Source organism: Hyla sarda, chromosome 9 (assembly GCF_029499605.1).
Source record: "Hyla sarda isolate aHylSar1 chromosome 9, aHylSar1.hap1, whole genome shotgun sequence".
Taxonomy (NCBI): Eukaryota; Metazoa; Chordata; class Amphibia; order Anura; family Hylidae; genus Hyla; species Hyla sarda.
Window position 1 is genome coordinate 3,161,413 of NC_079197.1, and position 20,418 is coordinate 3,181,830.

The 20,418-nt window shown below is 47.3% G+C and overlaps 1 protein-coding gene across 9 annotated transcripts in view; it reads right to left on the reverse strand.

Annotated features, from left to right (window-relative positions):
• The window catches only part of FNBP1 (formin binding protein 1), a 126,450-nt gene that overhangs the window by 87,061 nt on the left and 18,971 nt on the right, over nt 1–20,418 (reverse strand). For all 9 annotated transcript variants that reach the window (XM_056537858.1, XM_056537857.1, XM_056537855.1 and 6 more), the window contains exon 2: nt 2,122–2,237. In XM_056537858.1, coding sequence (XP_056393833.1) covers nt 2,122–2,237 — 116 coding nt within the window. The remainder of the gene's footprint in view (nt 1–2,121; nt 2,238–20,418) is intronic.

A 20,418-nucleotide genomic window follows, 5' to 3' on the forward strand; every position in this document is an offset into this window, starting at 1 on the left:
TCCCCCAGATATCACAGGAGCTATAGATACAATGTATCCCCAGATATCACAGGAACTATAGATACAATGTATCCCCCAGATATCACAGGAGCTATAGATACAATGTATCCCCCAGATATCACAGGAGCTATAGATACAATGTATCCCCAGATATCACAACTTCTGGCTTCTCAGCTGGTGTGAACCTACAACTCCCAGAAGCCGTGCACAGCTGCTGCTCTCAGACATGCTGGGAGTTGTAGTTTTGCAGTCGGAGATGATATGCTATATCTATACTGTAAGGTGACAGTGCTTGTTCCCAGGCGTGGTCACCTGTCGCTGTGTTATGGATACGCAGCGTTGAACACTGTATCCTCCAGAGTCCGCAGCCCCCCTGAGCCCTGACGGCACAAAACACAAACAAAATAACCCTGATCGGCCCTGTAATAAGTTACTGGGGGTCACAGGTACAGTTACTGCTATATAAAGGAACTTAATATCCACAGTCCATATGTAACAGGGAACTGCTGCCAGCCTCTAGGGAAAGCACAATCCTGAGCGCTGCTCTGGAGGTGACTGAAGTATTAGAAAAGCTTCAGGATGAGGATGGAGGAGAGGGTAGAAAACTATGGAACTACGACTCCTATCAAGGCTGATGGGGAGAATTATCAAATAAGGGAAGGTCATAAAACCATTTCATAACTGGTGCCAAATCAGTTACTACTAATAAATATTTAAGTAACTTTTTCATGTTGTCACCCCTGAACTGACTGACCGGGAGACCCCAGAAATGGTATTTGGAGAAAAGGTCACTATAAGAAGATTTCATGTTCACGTGTCTCAAAAAGAAAAACAAGAAGCGGTAAAACAGGAAGTGAAAATGAAGCAGCTGCTGATCCCCGATCCACTGCCCGGGACCGACCCCTCATATACACCACAGAGAATATAGATTGTAAGCTCCTGGGGTCAGGGATGATGGGAGTTATACATTGTATGATAGGAGATTAGATTGTGAGCTCCTGGGGTCAGGGATGATGGGAGTGATACATTGTATGTGATAGGAGATTAGATTGTGAGCTCCTGGGGTCAGGGATGATGGGAGTGATACATTGTATGTGATAGGAGATTAGATTGTGAGCTCCTGGGGTCAGGGATGATGGGAGTGATACATTGTATGATAGGAGATTAGATTGTGAGCTCCTGGGGTCAGGGATGATGGGAGTGATACATTGTATGATAGGAGATTAGATTGTAAGCTCCTGGGGTCAGGGATGATGGGAGTGATACATTGTATGTGATAGGAGATTAGATTGTGAGCTCCTGGGGTCAGGGATGATGGGAGTGATACATTGTATGATAGGAGATTAGATTGTGAGCTCCTGGGGTCAGGGATGATGGGAGTGATACATTGTATGTGATAGGAGATTAGATTGTGAGCTCCTGGGGTCAGGGATGATGGGAGTGATACATTGTATGTGATAGGAGATTAGATTTGTGATCACCTCTGGGGTCAGGGATGATGGGAGTGATACATTGTATGTGATAGGAGATTAGATTGTGATCTCCTGAGGTCAGGGATGATGGGAGTGATACATTGTATGATAGGAGATTAGATTGTGATCTCCTGGGGTCAGGGATGATGGGAGTGATCCATTGTATGTGATAGGAGATTAGATTGTGATCTCCTGGGGTCAGGGATGATGGGAGTGATACATTGTATGATAGGAGATTAGATTGTGAGCTCCTGGGGTCAGGGATGATGGGAGTGATACATTGTATGATAGGAGATTAGATTGTGATCTCCTGGGGTCAGGGATGATGGGAGTGATACATTGTATGATAGGAGATTAGATTGTGAGCTCCTGGGGATGATGGGAGTGGATGGTTGATGTGCACAGTTGCTGTAGGATCTTCTATAGATTCGTCTTCTCTTGTGCTGCACCTCGCTGCTCATCCCGCTGTGTATACACTGATACCATGTAAATTATTTACAATTATTATAATTAAATATTTATATAAAAGAAGATTCATGAGAATGCAGAAATATTATTATCCCCCGCTGTCCTGATATAAGGCACAGGGACCCCTTCATCTACCCCCAGAGAAAAGCAGCCAGGACCCCAGTAGTCGCTCCGCACTCACCGCAGCTGTTTTGCATAGTTGATCTCGATCTCCGCTCTCTCCTTCACAAACTTGATGTATTTCTCAAGCACCTCGATCCCCCATTGTGTGTGCTTCTCCAAGTTATCAAACTGATCCTGTAACAAAGAGAAAAAAGGTGAAAGGGGACAACCCCAACACTTTAGCGAATAGTGAGCGCAGCTCTGGAGTATAATACAGGATCAGTACAGGATCAGTAATGTAATGTATGTACACAGTGACCCTCACCAGCAGAATAGTGAGTACAGCTCTGGAGTATAATACAGGATATAACTCAGGATCAGTACAGGATAAGTAATGTAATGTATGTACACAGTGACCTCACCAGCAGAATAGTGAGTACAGCTCTGGAGTATAATACAGGATAAAACTCAGGATCAGTACAGGATAAGTTAATGTAATGTATGTACACAGTGACCTCTCCAGCAGAATAGTGAGTACAGCCCTGGGGTATAATACAGGATATAACTCAGGATCAGTACAGGATAAGTAATGTAATGTATGTACACAGTGACCTCACCAGCAGAATAGTGAGTACAGCCCTGGGGTATATTACAGGATATAACTCAGGATCAGTACATGATAAGTAATGTAATGTATGTACACAGTGACCTCACCAGCAGAATAGTGAGTACAGCTCTGGGGTATAATACAGGATATAACTCCAGGATCAGTACAGGATAAGTAATGTAATGTATGTACACAGTGACCTCACCAGCAGAATAGTGAGTACCAGCTCTGGAGTATAATACAGGATATAACTCAGGATCAGTACAGGATAAGTAATATTATGTATGTACAACAGTGACCTCAACCAGCAGAATAGTGAGTACAGCTCTGGAGTATAATACAGGATATAACTTGGGATCAGTACAGGATAAGTAATGTAATGTATGTACACAGTGACCTCACCAGCAGAATAGGGAGTACAGCTCTGGAGTATAATACAGGATATAACTCAGGATCAGTACAGGATAAGTAATGTAATGTATATACCACAGTGACCTCACCAGCAGAATAGTGAGTACAGTTCTGGAGTATAATACAGGATATTAACTCAGGATCAGTACAGGATAAGTAATGTATGTACACAGTGACCCCACACCAGCAGAATAGTGAGTACAGCTCTGGAGTATAATACAGGATATAACTCAGGATCAGTACAGGATAAGTAATGTAATGTATGTACACAGTGATCTCACCAGCAGAATAGTGAGTACAGCTTTGGGGTATAATACAGAATATAACCTCAGGATCAGTACAGGATCAGTAATGTAATGTATGTACACAGTGATCTCACCAGCAGAATAGTGAGTACAGCTCTGGAGGATAATACAGGATATAACTCAGGATCAGTACAGGATAAGTAATGTAATGTATATACACACAGTGACCTCTCCAGCAGAATAGTGAGTACAGCTCTGGAGTATAATACAGGATATAACTCAGGATCAGTACAGGATAAGTAATGTATGTACACAGTGACCCTCACCAGCAGAATAGAGAGTACAGCTCTGGAGTATAATACAGGATATAACTCAGGATCAGTACAGGATAAGTAATGTAATGTATATACACAGTGACCTCACCAGCAGAATAGTGAGTGCAGCTCTGGAGTATAATACAGGATATAACTCAGGATCAGTACAGGATAAGTAATATAATGTATGTACACAGTGATCTCACCAGCAGAATAGTGAATACAGCTCTGGAGTATAATACAGGATATAACTCAGGATCAGTACAGGATAAGTAATGTCATGTATGTACACAGTGACCTCACCAGCAGAATAGTGAGTACAGCTCTGGGGTATAATACAGGATATAACTCAGGATCAGTACAGGATAAGTAATGTAATGTATGTACACAGTGACCTCACCAGCAGAATAGTGAGTACAGCTCTGGAGTATAATACAGGATATAACTCAGGATCAGTACAGGATAAGTAATATTATGTATGTACACAGTGACCTCACCAGCAGAATAGTGAGTACAGCTCTGGAGTATAATACAGGATATAACTCAGGATCAGTACATGATAAGTAATGTAATGTATGTACACAGTGATCTCACCAGCAGAATAGTGAGTACAGCTCTGGGGTATAATACAGGATATAACTCAGGATCAGTACAGGATAAGTAATGTAATGTATGTATACAGTGACCTCACCAGCAGAATAGGGAGTACAGCTCTGGAGTATAATACAGGATATAACTCAGGATCAGTACAGGATAAGTAATGTAATGTATATACACAGTGACCTCACCAGCAGAATAGTGAGTACAGTTCTGGAGTATAATACAGGATATAACTCAGGATCAGTACAGGATAAGTAATGTATGTACACAGTGACCCCACCAGCAGAATAGTGAGTACAGCTCTGGAGTATAATACAGGATATAACTCAGGATCAGTACAGGATAAGTAATGTAATGTATGTACACAGTGATCTCACCAGCAGAATAGTGAGTACAGCTTTGGGGTATAATACAGAATATAACTCAGGATCAGTACAGGATCAGTAATGTAATGTACACAGTGACCTCACCAGCAGAATAGTGAGTACAGCTCTGGAGGATAATACAGGATATAACTCAGGATCAGTACAGGATAAGTAATGTATGTACACAGTGACCTCACCAGCAGAATAGAGAGTACAGCTCTGGAGTATAATACAGGATATAACTCAGGATCAGTACAGGATAAGTAATGTAATGTATATACACAGTGACCTCACCAGCAGAATAGTGAGTACAGTTCTGGAGTATAATACAGGATATAACTCAGGATCAGTACAGGATAAGTAATGTATGTACACAGTGACCCCACCAGCAGAATAGTGAGTACAGCTCTGGAGTATAATACAGGATATAACTCAGGATCAGTACAGGATAAGTAATGTAATGTATGTACACAGTGATCTCACCAGCAGAATAGTGAGTACAGCTTTGGGGTATAATACAGAATATAACTCAGGATCAGTACAGGATCAGTAATGTAATGTATGTACACAGTGATCTCACCAGCAGAATAGTGAGTACAGCTCTGGAGGATAATACAGGATATAACTCAGGATCAGTACAGGATAAGTAATGTAATGTATATACACAGTGACCTCTCCAGCAGAATAGTGAGTACAGCTCTGGAGTATAATACAGGATATAACTCAGGATCAGTACAGGATAAGTAATGTAATGTATGTACACAGTGACCTCACCAGCAGAATAGTGAGTACAGCTCTGGGGTATAATACACAATATAACTCAGGATCAGTACAGGATAAGTAATGTAATGTACACAGTGACCTCACCAGCAGAATAGTGAGTACAGCTCTGGAGGATAATACAGGATATAACTCAGGATCAGTACAGGATAAGTAATGTATGTACACAGTGACCTCACCAGCAGAATAGAGAGTACAGCTCTGGAGTATAATACAGGATATAACTCAGGATCAGTACAGGATAAGTAATGTAATGTATATACACAGTGACCTCACCAGCAGAATAGTGAGTGCAGCTCTGGAGTATAATACAGGATATAACTCAGGATCAGTACAGGATAAGTAATATAATGTATGTACACAGTGACCTCACCAGCAGAATAGTGAGTACAGCTCTGGGGTATAATACAGGATATAACTCAGGATCAGTACAGGATAAGTAATGTAATGTATGTACACAGTGATCTCACCAGCAGAATAGTGAGTACAGCTCTGGGGTATAATACAGGATATAACTCAGGATCAGTACAGGATAAGTAATGTAATGTATATACACAGTGACCTCACCAGCAGAATAGTGAGTACAGCTCTGGGGTATAATACAGGATATAACTCAGGATCAGTACAGGATAAGTAATGTAATGTATGTACACAGTGACATCACCAGCAGAATAGTGAGTACAGCTCTGGAGTATAATACAGGATATAACTCAGGATCAGTACAGGATATGTAATGTCATGTATGTACACAGTGACCTCACCAGCAGAATAGTGAGTACAGCTCTGGAGTATAATACAGGATATAACTCAGGATCAGTACAGGATAAGTAATGTCATGTATGTACACAGTGACCTCACCAGCAGAATAGTGAGTACAGCTCTGGAGTATAATACAGGATATAACTCAGGATCAGTACAGGATAAGTAATGTCATGTATGTACACAGTGATCTCACCAGCAGAATAGTGAGTACAGCTCTGGAGTATAATACAGGATATAACTCAGGATCAGTACAGGATAAGTAATGTATGTACACAGTGACCTCACCAGCAGAATAGTGAGTACAGCTCTGGGGTATAATACAGGATATAACTCAGGATCAGTACAGGATAAGTAATGTAATGTATATCTGGATGATGTATTGTATCTGATCATTAGTCCTGTAGATGCAGAACATAGAATCATCTATATATTAGTGAGTAATACTGAGCTCTGAGCCAAGAAATCCTATAGCAGGCGTCAGCGAGCACTTATCTCTGGATGTGCGGAACCCGAGCGGCGGCGGCGTTAGAACCAGGGGGTAAACGAAATCTATAAGATGTAAGATAAAGCGCAGGATAAAACAAAACTGGGCACCTCCATCTGTTGCAAAACTACAACTCCCAGCAAGTCCCAATTGCCCTCAGATCAGGGTGACGGGAAGCGGCGGTGACATCTCGGTGACTCACCGGACATTTGCTGAGTTTATTTAGAAGGAATGTACTGAGAAGAATCCCGGCTCATTGAGTCCCGGCCAAGATCAGCTCAGCCGAAGCGTCCATCACTGTCAGCCGTGACCTCTGGGGGGCCACCCCAGGACAGGAAGAACCCAGACCGCTCAGTGCAGGAAAACCCCCGACCTTAAAGAGACACCGCAGGGAAAAAGAACAGGACAAGAAATCCCAGAGAAATCAGGACTGAAGTCACTGAAAAGTGAAAAGTCCCCGGGAAAGCTGGATGACCCCCCCAGCTGCCCCCCGCCCCTCCCCCAAACACACTCTATGGCTCCTCCCACCTGAGTTACCTTTGCCCAGGATTCCAGTGAGGGATCACTTATTCAGGCGTCTGGGAAAGCTGGGTTACTGTTCTCTGGGAGTTGCGATGGTGTCACCAATAACGTCACCACTACCGACACCACTACAGTCACCAATACCGCCACCAATACCGCCATCAATACCGTCACCACTACCGCCACCAATACCGTCTTATTAAGGGTGGCTCTGAGTGATGATTATGATGAGTGGCGACTATAGGATGGTGGGGGTTGTAGTAGTGGAGGATGGTGGGGATTGTAGTAGTGGAGGATGGTGGGGATTGTAGTAGTGGAGGATGGTGATTATATAAGCCTCCTCTATGGTGAGCCTGGAGTGGATGGTGGGGGTTGTAGTAGTGGAGGATTGTGGGGGTTGTAGTAGTGGAGGATGGTGGGGGTTGTAGTAGTGGAGGATGGTGATTATATAAGCCTCCTCTATGGTGAGTCTGGAGTGGATGGTGGGGGTTGTAGTAGTGGAGGATGGTGGGGGTTGTAGTAGTGGAGGATGGTGATTACATAAGCCTCCTCTATGGTAAGTCTGGGGTGGATGGTGGGGGTTGTAGTATTGGAGGATGGTGATTACATAAGCCTACTCTATGGTGAGTCTGGAGTGGATGGTGGGGGTTGTAGTAGTGGAGGATGGTGATTACATAAGCCTCCTCTATGGTGAGTCTGGAGTGGATGGTGGGGGTTGTAGTAGTGGAGGATGGTGATTACATAAGCCTCCTCTATGGTGAGTCTGGGGTGGATGGTGGGGGTTGTAGTAGTGGAGGATGGTGATTACATAAGCCTCCTCTATGGTGAGTCTGGAGTGGATGGTGGGGGTTGTAGTAGTGGAGGATGGTGGGGGTTGTAGTAGTGGAGGATGGTGATTACATAAGCCTCCTCTATGGTGAGTCTGGAGTGGATGGTGGGGGTTGTAGTAGTGGAGGATGGTGATTACATAAGCCTCCTCTATGGTGAGTCTGGAGTGGATGGTGGGGGTTGTAGTAGTGGAGGATGGTGGGGGTTGTAGTAGTGGAGGATGGTGATTACATAAGCCTCCTCTATGGTGAGTCTGGGGTGGATGGTGGGGGTTGTAGTAGTGGAGGATGGTGATTACATAAGCCTCCTCTATGGTGAGTCTGGAGTGGATGGTGGGGGTTGTAGTAGTGGAGGATGGTGGGGGTTGTAGTAGTTGAGGATGGTGATTACATAAGCCTCCTCTATGGTGAGTCTGGAGTGGATGGTGGGGGTTGTAGTAGTGGAGGATGGTGGGGGTTGTAGTAGTGGAGGATGGTGATTACATAAGCCTCCTCTATGGTGAGTCTGGGGTGGATGGTGGGGGTTGTAGTAGTGGAGGATGGTGATTACATAAGCCTCCTCTATGGTGAGTCTGGAGTGGATGGTGGGGGTTGTAGTAGTGGAGGATGGTGATTACATAAGCCTCCTCTATGGTGAGTCTGGAGTGGATGGTGGGGGTTGTAGTAGTGGAGGATGGTGATTACATAAGCCTCCTCTCTGGCTGGGATCACACATCTGCAGCATTAAGAAAAACAAGATTTGCTCATCCAGATCCGAGGGAGTAGACAGGAAAGAGGGAGCGCGGCCAACGGGGGACGACACGGCAAGAGCCGCACAGCGGGGATCATGTGATACACCAGGGGGCAAATCTATCCCCACACCAGGGCCGATCACATGATACACCAGGGGGCAAATCTGTATCCCACACCAGGGCCGATCACATGATACACCAGGGGGCAAATCTGTATCCCACACCAGGGCCGATCACATGATACACCAGGGGGCAAATCTATACTCCACACCAGGGCCGATCACATGATATACCAAGGGGCAAATCTATACTCCACACCAGGGCCGATCACATGATATACAGGGGGGGCAAATCTATACTCCACACCAGGGCCGATCACATGATATACAGGGGGGGCAAATCTATCCCCACACCAGGGCCGATCACATGATATATCAGGGGGCAAATCTATCCCCACACCAGGACCGATCACATGATACACCATGGGGCAAATCTGTATCCCACACTAGGGATGATCACATGATATACAGGGGGAGGGGGGGGGGGGCAATCTGTATCCCACACTAGGGCCGATCACATAATATACCAGGGGGCAAATCTATCCCCACACCAGGGCCGATCACATGATACACCAGGGGGCAAATCTGTATCACACACCAGGGCCGATCACATGATATACCAGGGGGCAAATCTGTATCACACACCAGGGCCGACCACATGATACACCAGGGGGCAAATCTGTATCCCACACTAGGGCCGATCACATGATACACCATGGGGCAATTCTGTATCCCACACTAGAGATGAACACATGATATACAGGGGGGGGGCAAATCTGTATCCCACACCAGGGCCGATCACATGATATACCAGGAGGCAAATCTGTATCCCACACCAGGGCCGATCACATGATACACCAGGGGGCAAATCTGTATCACACACCAGGGCCGATCACATGATATACCAGGGGGCAAATCTATCCCCACACCAGGGCCGATCACATGATATACCAGGGGGCAAATCTGTACCCCACACCAGGGCCGATCACATGATATGCCCCCAGCACCACACTTGCACCCTTCCTTGTTGGCGCCTCCTCTGCTCGGCTTCAGGCTCCGGTGATTTATGTTCTTAGAGTAAAAATTTCAGGAATGCTAAGATTTTTTTTTTTTAATGAAATTCTTATTTCCTTATTATTCAATGATGTTGATTAACACAGGAGACGTAACAGAGGACGGCGCAAGAGATGTAACAGAGGACGGCGCAAGAGACGTAACAGAGGACGACGCAAGAGACATAATGGAGGACGGCGCAGGAGACGTAACAGAGGACGGCGCAGGAGACGTAACAGAGGACGGCGCAAGAGACGTAACAGAGGACGGCGCAAGAGACGTAACAGAGGACGGCACAAGAGACGTAACAGAGGACAGCGCAAGAGATGTAAGGGAGGACGGCGCAGGAGACGTAAGGGAGGACGGCGCAGGAGACGTAAGGGAGGACGGCGCAGGAGACGTAAGGGAGGACGGCGCAGGAGACGTAAGGGAGGACGGCGCAGGAGACGTAAGGGAGGACGGCGCAGGAGACGTAAGGGAGGACGGCGCAGGAGACGTAAGGGAGGACGGCGCAGGAGACGTAAGGGAGGACGGCGCAGGAGACGTAAGGGAGGACGGCGCAGGAGACGTAAGGGAGGACGGCGCAGGAGACGTAAGGGAGGACGGCGCAGGAGACGTAAGGGAGGACGGCGCAGGAGACGTAAGGGAGGACGGCGCAGGATATGTAACAGAGGACGGCGCAAGAGACGTAACGGAGGACGGCGCAAGAGACGTAACGGAGGACGGCGCAAGAGACGTAACGGAGGACGGCGCAAGAGACGTAAGGGAGGACGGCGCAAGAGATGTAAGGGAGGACGGCGCAAGAGACGTAAGGGAGGACGGCGCAAGAGACGTAAGGGAGGACGGCGCAAGAGACGCAACGGAAGACGGCGCAGAAGACGTAACGGAGGACCGTCTTCAGTTAAGTCTCCTGAACAGTCCTCCGTTACGTCTCCTGAACAGTCCTCCGTTAAGTCTCCTGCGCCATCCTCCGTTACGTCTCCTGCACCGTCCTCCGTTATATCTCCCGTGCCGTTCTCAGTTACGTCTCCTGCGCTGTCCTTCATTACGTCTCCTGCGCTGTCCTTCATTACGTCTCCTGCGCTGTCCTCCGTTACGTCTCCTGCACGTAACGGAGGACAGACGTAATGGAGGACCACGCAGCTTGAGCTCTGATCATGTGATTTCATTACCCTGTGCACCCCTGTTCTGCCCATGTCAGTCCCCACTGTATTCTAGCATTCTATTCAGGCATCAGGAGGTCTCAGGATGAAAACATGATGAACATTAACCCTTCCAGAAGATTCAAAGCGCCCATCATAAAGCACCGTTGTGGAATCAGTTAAGGTTTGGCGCTCATGAATCATCGCTATTGGCTGGAGAAACGCGGTGATTCACGCTCAGCTGGGATCCGTCTGTGCTGGAACGCGTCGCACATTTGTTTGCAAAGCAAAGAATCAGAAAATAAGTACAAACTGCTAGTTCCTCAGCAGCGGCACCGCGCCACCGCGCAATTTATGTGTCACTGCAAAACAACAACAACCGCCATGATTATATGGGGAGAAGAGGGGGGGGTTATTACTTTCATGATCCCGCCGGCTCCTCTTCATCCTCATCAATTATACAGAGCACTTGAGCTCGGCCATTGTGCTGGGGAACAATACAAATGAGGACGCAGCGCTGGGTCATGGGTGCAAATGGTTAATGCCTGTTTAAGTGCCGTTGCATGTTGGCTGAGATACACTGAGTGGTACCATGCAAAGATGTGATACAGGTACAAGGCAGGGGCAACACCAGGATGCTGCCCCCTGGGCCTTAAAGGGGATATCCAGGATTAGTGAAAAAAATCTGCATTTTTCCACAAACAGCGCCACACTTGCCCACAGTTTCTGTGCAGTATTGCAGCCTCGTTCCATTGAAGTGAATGGAGTTGTAATACCACACACAACCTGAGGACAAGTGTGGCCCTGTTTCTGGCATAAAGCAGCCATGTTTTACTAAAATAATTTTTTTAGTTTGGATTTTCAAAAATGTCTTTTTTTTTTTTTTTTTTTTTTACAGAAATCGAAAAATATGTAAAAACCCGTCAGGCTCATGTAAGAACAATTACATAAGCCTAACGGGTTTCGATTAAGACCTTAATCATCGTATAGTAGTGTGTACAGTAACACAATGTGCGAGAGCAGCAGCTCCAGCAGTACAAATCCAAATACAAAATATCTTCTTTATTGTAAAGCTTTTAATTAAAACATCATCAGCACAGTGTGCATCAGGCTTGAAGGGTTTTGGTTAGGACCTTAATCATGGTATAGTATGTATAATAATACAATTTGGACCTCACTGGGGTATATGTGCTGAACTGTGGGTGGATAAAATGGAAAAGAACACCCTGCGGTTCCTTTAGAAGGTCCAATGACCATGTTCAATTAATATAGGCAAACACCGCATAGGCCAAGCCAGTGTTTCCCAACCAGGGTGCTTCCAGCTGTTGCCAAACTACAACTCCCAGCATGCCCGGACAGCCAATGGCTGTAGCTGGAGGTCCGCAGATTGGACATCTAGACCTGAGGACAATGTTTCCCAACCAGAGTGTCTCCAGTTGTTGCAAAACTACAACTCCCAGCAAGCCCGGACAGCCGTTGGCTGTCCGGGCATGCTGGGAGTTGTAGTTTCGCAATAACTGGAGTGCCTCAGATTGGAAATCTAGGCCTTAAAGGGGTATTAAAGGGAAAAACTTTTTTTTATATATATATATCTCAACTGGCTCCAGAAAGTTGAACAGATTTGTAAATTACTTCTATTAAAAAAATCTTAATCCTTCCAGTAGTTATCAGCTGCTGAAGTTGAGTTGTTCTTTTCTTTCTGACATCAGTGCTCTTTGCTGACACCTCTGCTTGTCTCAGGAACTGTCCAGAGTAGGAGAAAATCCCCATAGCAAACCTCTAATTCTTCGGACAGTTCCTGAGACAAGCAGAGGTGTCAGCAGAGAGCACTGTTGTCAGAAAGAAAAGAACTCAACTTCAGCAGCTGATAAGTATTAGAAGGATTAAGATTTTTTTTAATAGAAGTAATTTACAAATCTGTTTAACTTTCCGGAGTCATACATATAAGTTTTTTTCGTGGAATACCCCTTTAAGGTAGAGAGTTTCCCAATCAGAGTGCCTTCAGCTGTTGCAAAACTTCAATCCCATTCCCGGACAGTCGACGCCTGTCTGGGCTTGCTGGAAGTTGTAGTTTTGTAACACATGGAGGACCATTGATTGGATATCGAGGTCTTACGGCAATGTTTCCTAAGTAGGAGTGCCTCCAGCTGTTGCAAAACTACAACTCCCAACATGCCCGAACAGCCAAAAGGTTCAACTAAGACTGGCACTAAACTGTGTCCTGGGAATGCCATTAAGGACTCTGGAAAAGCTAGGTGACAGCCACAATAATCACTTCGCTTTCCCAGAATCAGATAAACAGTCTAATAATAGAAGGCAGTATTGGAGACTATACTGGCGGCCACCCAGCTTTCCTTACATCCTGAATGGCAATCTTGCCTATAAATGCAGCCTTACACTGTGAACATTCCTTTAAATGTCCATTCTGGTGTCCGGAAAAGTTGAGGCTGTAACAGAAGCCATATGGGATGATCACCCAGCTTTTCCAGGCGCATCTCATTCCAGGCGCATCAGTTGTTGTTTGGCGCAGTCTCCGCCACTTTCAGTACAATAACATTTTCAGATGGAGTCGCGTCACGAGCCCCCGGGCCACGCCAGAGATACGATAGAGACGGCTCTTTGTTTCCGCCTGGAGAGGAATGCGCCCGGTATGGACGTGGGAGGGCGGAAAAAAAAAAAAAAATAGGGCGACATTTACAGAAGTGCTGAGCGGCCACAAAGGAAAACACGGCGCCTATGTTATAGGGTTATGAATAAAACAACGGTGTAACGCACACCCTTTGCTGCCCACGACCTACAACAACACTTCGTGTCCAAGGGAAAAGCTGGGTGACAACCAATATAGCTTACATAGTGCTCTTACCCAGCTTTTCCCTACGGAATGGAAAACATGACTAGACTTCTGAGCCCATAAAAGGGTCCTGAATAGGCTAATCAAGATGCTGGTAAAGCTGGGTGACCGGCTATGTGCCCCAGGTATGGAATCCATCCTGCTGGGTCAGTGTTTCCCAACCTGTGTGCCTCCAGCGGTTTCCAAATACAACTCTTAGCATGTCCAGAGGGAGTATCTCCGTCCACTAGGATTGCTCCTTTAAGATGCCGCTGCGGATGAGGACGGTGACGTGGGTGACGACAAACACACCAAGGATTCGTGAAACACGACAGAAACTAATCAACACCTCGGGAATTGTGAGCGCTAAAAATTACTTTACGAGGGGGGGGGGGGTAAACTGTGAGGGCGCCGCAAGAAATAACCTGCTAAATGTAATAACAGGAAATAATAAGTGTATGAGGGGCCCCCACCCCAGAAAGTCTGGGGGTTCAGAGTGTTATAGTCTAGAGAACCGGAGGGAGAAGATGTGGGGACGTGCAGCACTGAGGAGAGTGAGTACAGGAGGAGGAGGAGACATCAGAGCAGTGAGTACAGGAGGAGGAGGAGACATCAGAGCAGTGAGTACAGGAGGAGGAGGAGACATCAGAGCAGTGAGTACAGGAGGAGGAGGAGACATCAGAGCAGTGAGTACAGGAGGAGGAGGAGACATCAGAGCAGTGAGTACAGGAGGAGGAGGAGACATCAGTGTAGTGAGTACAGGAGGAGGAGACATCAGTGTAGTGAGTACAGGAGGAGGAGGAGACATCAGTGTAGTGAGTACAGGAGGAGGAGACATCAGTGTAGTGAGTACAGGAGGAGACATCAGTGTAGTGAGTACAGGAGGAGGAGGAGGAGACATCAGTGTAGTGAGTACAGGAGGAGGAGACATCAGTGTAGTGAGTACAGGAGGAGGAGGAGACATCAGTGTAGTGAGTACAGGAGGAGGAGACATCAGTGTAGTGAGTACAGGAGGAGGAGGAGACATCAGTGTAGTGAGTACAGGAGGAGACATCAGTGTAGTGAGTACAGGAGGAGGAGGAGACATCAGTGTAGTGAGTACAGGAGGAGGAGGAGACATCAGAGCAGTGAGTACAGGAGGAGGAGGAGACATCAGAGTAGTGAGTACAGGAGGAGGAGGAGGAGACATCAGTGTAGTGAGTACAGGAGGAGGAGGAGGAGACATCAGTGTAGTGAGTACAGGAGGAGGAGGAGACATCAGTGTAGTGAGTACAGGAGGAGGAGGAGACATCAGTGTAGTGAGTACAGGAGGAGGAGGAGGAGACATCAGTGTAGTGAGTACAGGAGGAGGAGGAGACATCAGTGTAGTGAGTACAGGAGGAGACATCAGTGTAGTGAGTACAGGAGGAGGAGACATCAGTGTAGTGAGTACAGGAGGAGGAGGAGACATCAGTGTAGTGAGTACAGGAGGAGGAGACATCAGTGTAGTGAGTACAGGAGGAGGAGGAGACATCAGTGTAGTGAGTACAGGAGGAGGAGGAGACATCAGTGTAGTGAGTACAGGAGGAGGAGGAGACATCAGTGTAGTGAGTACAGGAGGAGACATCAGTGTAGTGAGTACAGGAGGAGACATCAGTGTAGTGAGTACAGGAGGAGACATCAGTGTAGTGAGTACAGGAGGAGGAGGAGACATCAGTGTAGTGAGTACAGGAGGAGGAGGAGACATCAGTGTAGTGAGTACAGGAGGAGGAGGAGACATCAGTGTAGTGAGTACAGGAGGAGGAGGAGACATCAGTGTAGTGAGTACAGGAGGAGACATCAGTGTAGTGAGTACAGGAGGAGGAGGAGACATCAGTGTAGTGAGTACAGGAGGAGGAGACATCAGTGTAGTGAGTACAGGAGGAGGAGGAGACATCAGTGTAGTGAGTACAGGAGGAGGAGGAGACATCAGTGTAGTGAGTACAGGAGGAGGAGGAGACATCAGTGTAGTGAGTACAGGAGGAGGAGGAGACATCAGGGTAGTGAGTACAGGAGGAGGAGACGACATCAGTGTAGTGAGTACAGGAGGAGGAGACATCAGTGTAGTGAGTACAGGAGGAGGAGACATCAGTGTAGTGAGTACAGGAGGAGACATCAGAGTAGTGAGTACAGGAGGAGGAGGAGACATCAGTGTAGTGAGTACAGGAGGAGGAGGAGGAGACATCAGTGTAGTGAGTACAGGAGGAGGAGGAGACATCAGTGTAGTGAGTACAGGAGGAGGAGACATCAGTGTAGTGAGTACAGGAGGAGGAGGAGACATCAGTGTAGTGAGTACAGGAGGAGACATCAGTGTAGTGAGTACAGGAGGAGACATCAGAGTAGTGAGTACAGGAGGAGGAGACATCAGTGTAGTGAGTACAGGAGGAGACATCAGAGTAGTGAGTACAGGAGGAGACATCAGTGTAGTGAGTACAGGAGGAGGAGGAGACATCAGTGTAGTGAGTACAGGAGGAGGAGGAGACATCAGTGTAGTGAGTACAGGAGGAGGAGGAGACATCAGTGTAGTGAGTACAGGAGGAGGAGACATCAGTGTAGTGAGTACAGGAGGAGGAGACATCAGTGTAGTGAGTACAGGAGGAGGAGACATCAGTGTAGTGAGTACAGGAGGAGGAGACATCAGTGTAGTGAGTACAGGAGGAGACATCAGTGTAGTGAGTACAGGAGGAGGAGGAGACATCAGTGTAGTGAGTACAGGAGGAGGAGGAGACATCAGTGTAGTGAGTACAGGAGGAGGAGACATCAGTGTAGTGAGTACAGGAGGAGGAGGAGACATCAGTGTAGTGAGTACAGGAGGAGGAGACATCAGTGTAGTGAGTACAGGAGGAGGAGGAGACATCAGTGTAGTGAGTACAGGAGGAGGAGACATCAGTGTAGTGAGTACAGGAGGAGGAGACATCAGTGTAGTGAGTACAGGAGGAGGAGACATCAGTGTAGTGAGTACAGGAGGAGGAGGAGACATCAGAGTAGTGAGTACAGGAGGAGACATCAGAGCAGTGAGTACAGGAGGAGGAGACATCAGAGCAGTGAGTACAGGAGGAGGAGACATCAGAGTAGTGAGTACAGGAGGAGACATCAGTGTAGTGAGTACAGGAGGAGGAGACATCAGAGTAGTGAGTACAGGAGGAGACATCAGAGTAGTGAGTACAGGAGGAGGAGACATCAGAATAGTGAGTACAGGAGGAGACATCAGAGTAGTGAGTACAGGAGGAGGAGACATCAGAGTAGTGAGTACAGGAGGAGGAGACATCAGAGTAGTGAGTACAGGAGGAGGAGACATCAGTGTAGTGAGTACAGGAGGAGGAGACATCAGAGTAGTGAGTACAGGAGGAGGAGGAGACATCAGTGTAGTGAGTACAGGAGGAGGAGGAGACATCAGAGTAGTGAGTACAGGAGGAGACATCAGTGTAGTGAGTACAGGAGGAGACATCAGAGTAGTGAGTACAGGAGGAGACATCAGAGTAGTGAGTACAGGAGGAGACATCAGAGCAGTGAGTACAGGAGGAGACATCAGAGTAGTGAGTACAGGAGGAGACATCAGAGTAGTGAGTACAGGAGGAGACATCAGAGCAGTGAGTACAGGAGGAGGAGGAGACATCAGAGTAGTGAGTACAGGAGGAGACATCAGAGCAGTGAGTACAGGAGGAGACATCAGAGTAGTGAGTGGGAGCTGCTGTCTCATAATGGGAGTTGTAGTTTTGAAAAAGCCAAAGAACCACAGGATGGAAAATATTGCTCTATGGAATCTGAACTATTGGGAACAACTGCCCCCACTATACGGCCTCACCCAAAGGGCCGGTCAGGCAGACAGAATTAGAAGCAAAGTCCATGCCGGGGCCACACAGCTGGAGAGCCACAGGGTGGGGACCACTCCTCCAATGTGTACGGGGGTTCCTCAGGACATGATGGGAGTTGTAGTTTTACACTGAAGCTCATTCTCCAGGCTTTTCTCATGTAGCACAGTGCAGGCTACTGCTCTCTGTTATCACCACATACAATCGGATTCACTCCGGATTGGACAAGACGTTTTTTTTTCATGAACATTTCGTGTTTGGGAATCTCCGGTCGGGGATGTGATATCTGTAGCGTACGGTAATTATGTCACATCGCAAAGAATTACATGAATATGAATGAGCCGAGGGATCGCGCTGGCACCGGACGCATGCGCTGCGAATACCGGCGCATAATTATTATAGAGAACAGTAATTGCTGGAGGATCTGACACACTTCAGTGCATCATCCTGAACACCCACGTGTGAATACAGACACAATCTACACAATACACAATCTACAAACAATCTACACATACACAATCTACAATCTACACAATACACATGCTAGACATACACAATCTACAATCAATACAATACACAATCTACACATACACCATACACAATCTACACACACACACACACAATTTACAATCTACAATCTACACATACACAATTTACACATACATACTCCACATATTCATATACATAGTAAACATAATACACTGCTCACAAAAATAAAGGTAACACTGCGATAACACATCGTAGATCTGAATGAATGAACTAATCGTATGAAATCCTTTCCTCTTTACATAGTTGAATGTGACAACAAAATTACACAAAAATAATCAATGGAAATCATTAACCCATGGAGGTCTGGATATGGAGTCACCCTCAAAATCACAGTGAAAAACCTCCCTACAGGCTGATCCAACTTTATGTAATGTCCTTAATACAAGTCCCAATGAGGCTCAGTAGTGTGTGTGGCCTCCACATGCCCGTATGACCTCCCTACAATGCCTGGGCATGATCCTGATGAGGTGGAGGATGGTCTCCTGAGGGATGTCCTCCCAGACCTGGACTAAAGCATCCGCCAACTCCTGGACAGTCTGTGGTGGATGGAGCGAGACGTCCCAGATGTGCTCAATCGGATTCAGGGGAACGGGCGGCCAGTCCATAGCATCAATGCCTTCCTCCTGTAGGAACTGCTGACACACTCCAGCCACATGAGGTCTAGCATTGTCTTGTATTAGGAGGAACCCAGGGCCAACCGCACCAGCATATGGTCTCACAAGGGGTCTGAGGATCTTGGTACCTAATGGCAGTCAGGCTACCTCTGTCAAGCACATGGAGGGCTGTGCGGTCCCCCAAAGAAATGCCCCCCCACACCATTACTGACCCACCGCCAAACTGGTCATGCTGGAGGATGTTGCAGGCAGCAGAACGTTCTCCACGGCGTCTCCAGACTCTGTCACGTCTGTCACATGTGCTCAGTGTGAACCTGCTTTCATCTGTGAAGAGCACAGGGTGCCAGTGGTGAATTTGCCAATCTTGGTGTTCTCTGACAAATGTTAAATGTTCTGCACGGTGTTGGGCTGTAAGCACAACCCCCAATTGTTGATGTCGGGCCCTCATACCACCCTCATGGAGTCTGTTTCTGACCGTATGAGTGGACACATGCACATTTGTGGCCTGCTGGAGGTCATTTTGCAGGGCTCTGGCAGTGCTCCTCCTGCTCCTCCTTGCACAAAGGCGGAGGTAGTGGTCCTGCTGCTGGGTTGTTGCCCTCCTACGGCCTCCTCCACGTCTCCTGATGTACTGGCCTGTCTCCTGGTAGCGCCTCCATGCTCTGGACACTACGCTGACAGACACAGCAAACCTTCTTGCCACAGCTCGCATTGATGTGCCATCCTGGATGAGCTGCACTACCTGAGCCACTTGTGTAGGTTATAGACTCCGTCTCATGCTACCACTAGAGTGAAAGCACCGCCAGCATTCAAAAGTGACCAAAACATCAGCCAGGAAGCATAGGAACAGAGAAGTGGTCTGTGGTCACAACCTGCAGAACCACTCCTTTATTGGGGGTGTCTTGCTAATTTCCTATAATTTCCACATGTTGTCTGTTCCATGTGAAATTGATTGTCAATCAGTGTTCTTCCTGAGTGGACAGTGGGATCTCACACAAGTGTCAGTGACTTGGAGTTACATTGTGTGGTTTGAGTGCTCCCTTTATGTTTTTGAGCAGTGTACATACTACACATACACTACATATATAGGATATAAACCTCCTACATCTCTCCCCTGCGGTGTCAGTCTATACAGCAGATCTGTCATTCTATACATGAACCAGTGAGCTCAGATCCCTAGGTCCTCACCAGGACAGGAGGTTCTGCAGAGCCCCCGAGGACAGATGCTGCCCCTGTGGGGTCACCAGGAACCTTTATGAGGTAGTGATGGGGCCCAGAACCTGGTGAGAGCAGCGGTGCTGTGTACAGGATACGGACGGTTGTCACAGTGACTGGAGGCTCCAAACCACAAGGTTAATCCCTCCGAAACAATCGGTGCATGTTCATCTCCTAACAACCCATCATTGACTTGAATATTTGTTAATTAGAAGATCAACCAATGACGGGTGAGGATGATGAAGGCTGAAAGACGCACGGGGAGACGAGGGGTCAGAGACCGGCATGATATTGACCATTAAGACGGAACCCCAAGACCCGAACCCAACCTGCACCCAACCTGCACCCCAAGACCCGCACCCAACCTGCACCCCCAAGACCCGCACCCAACCTGCACCCCCAAGACCCGCACCCAACCTGCACCCCGAAGACCCGC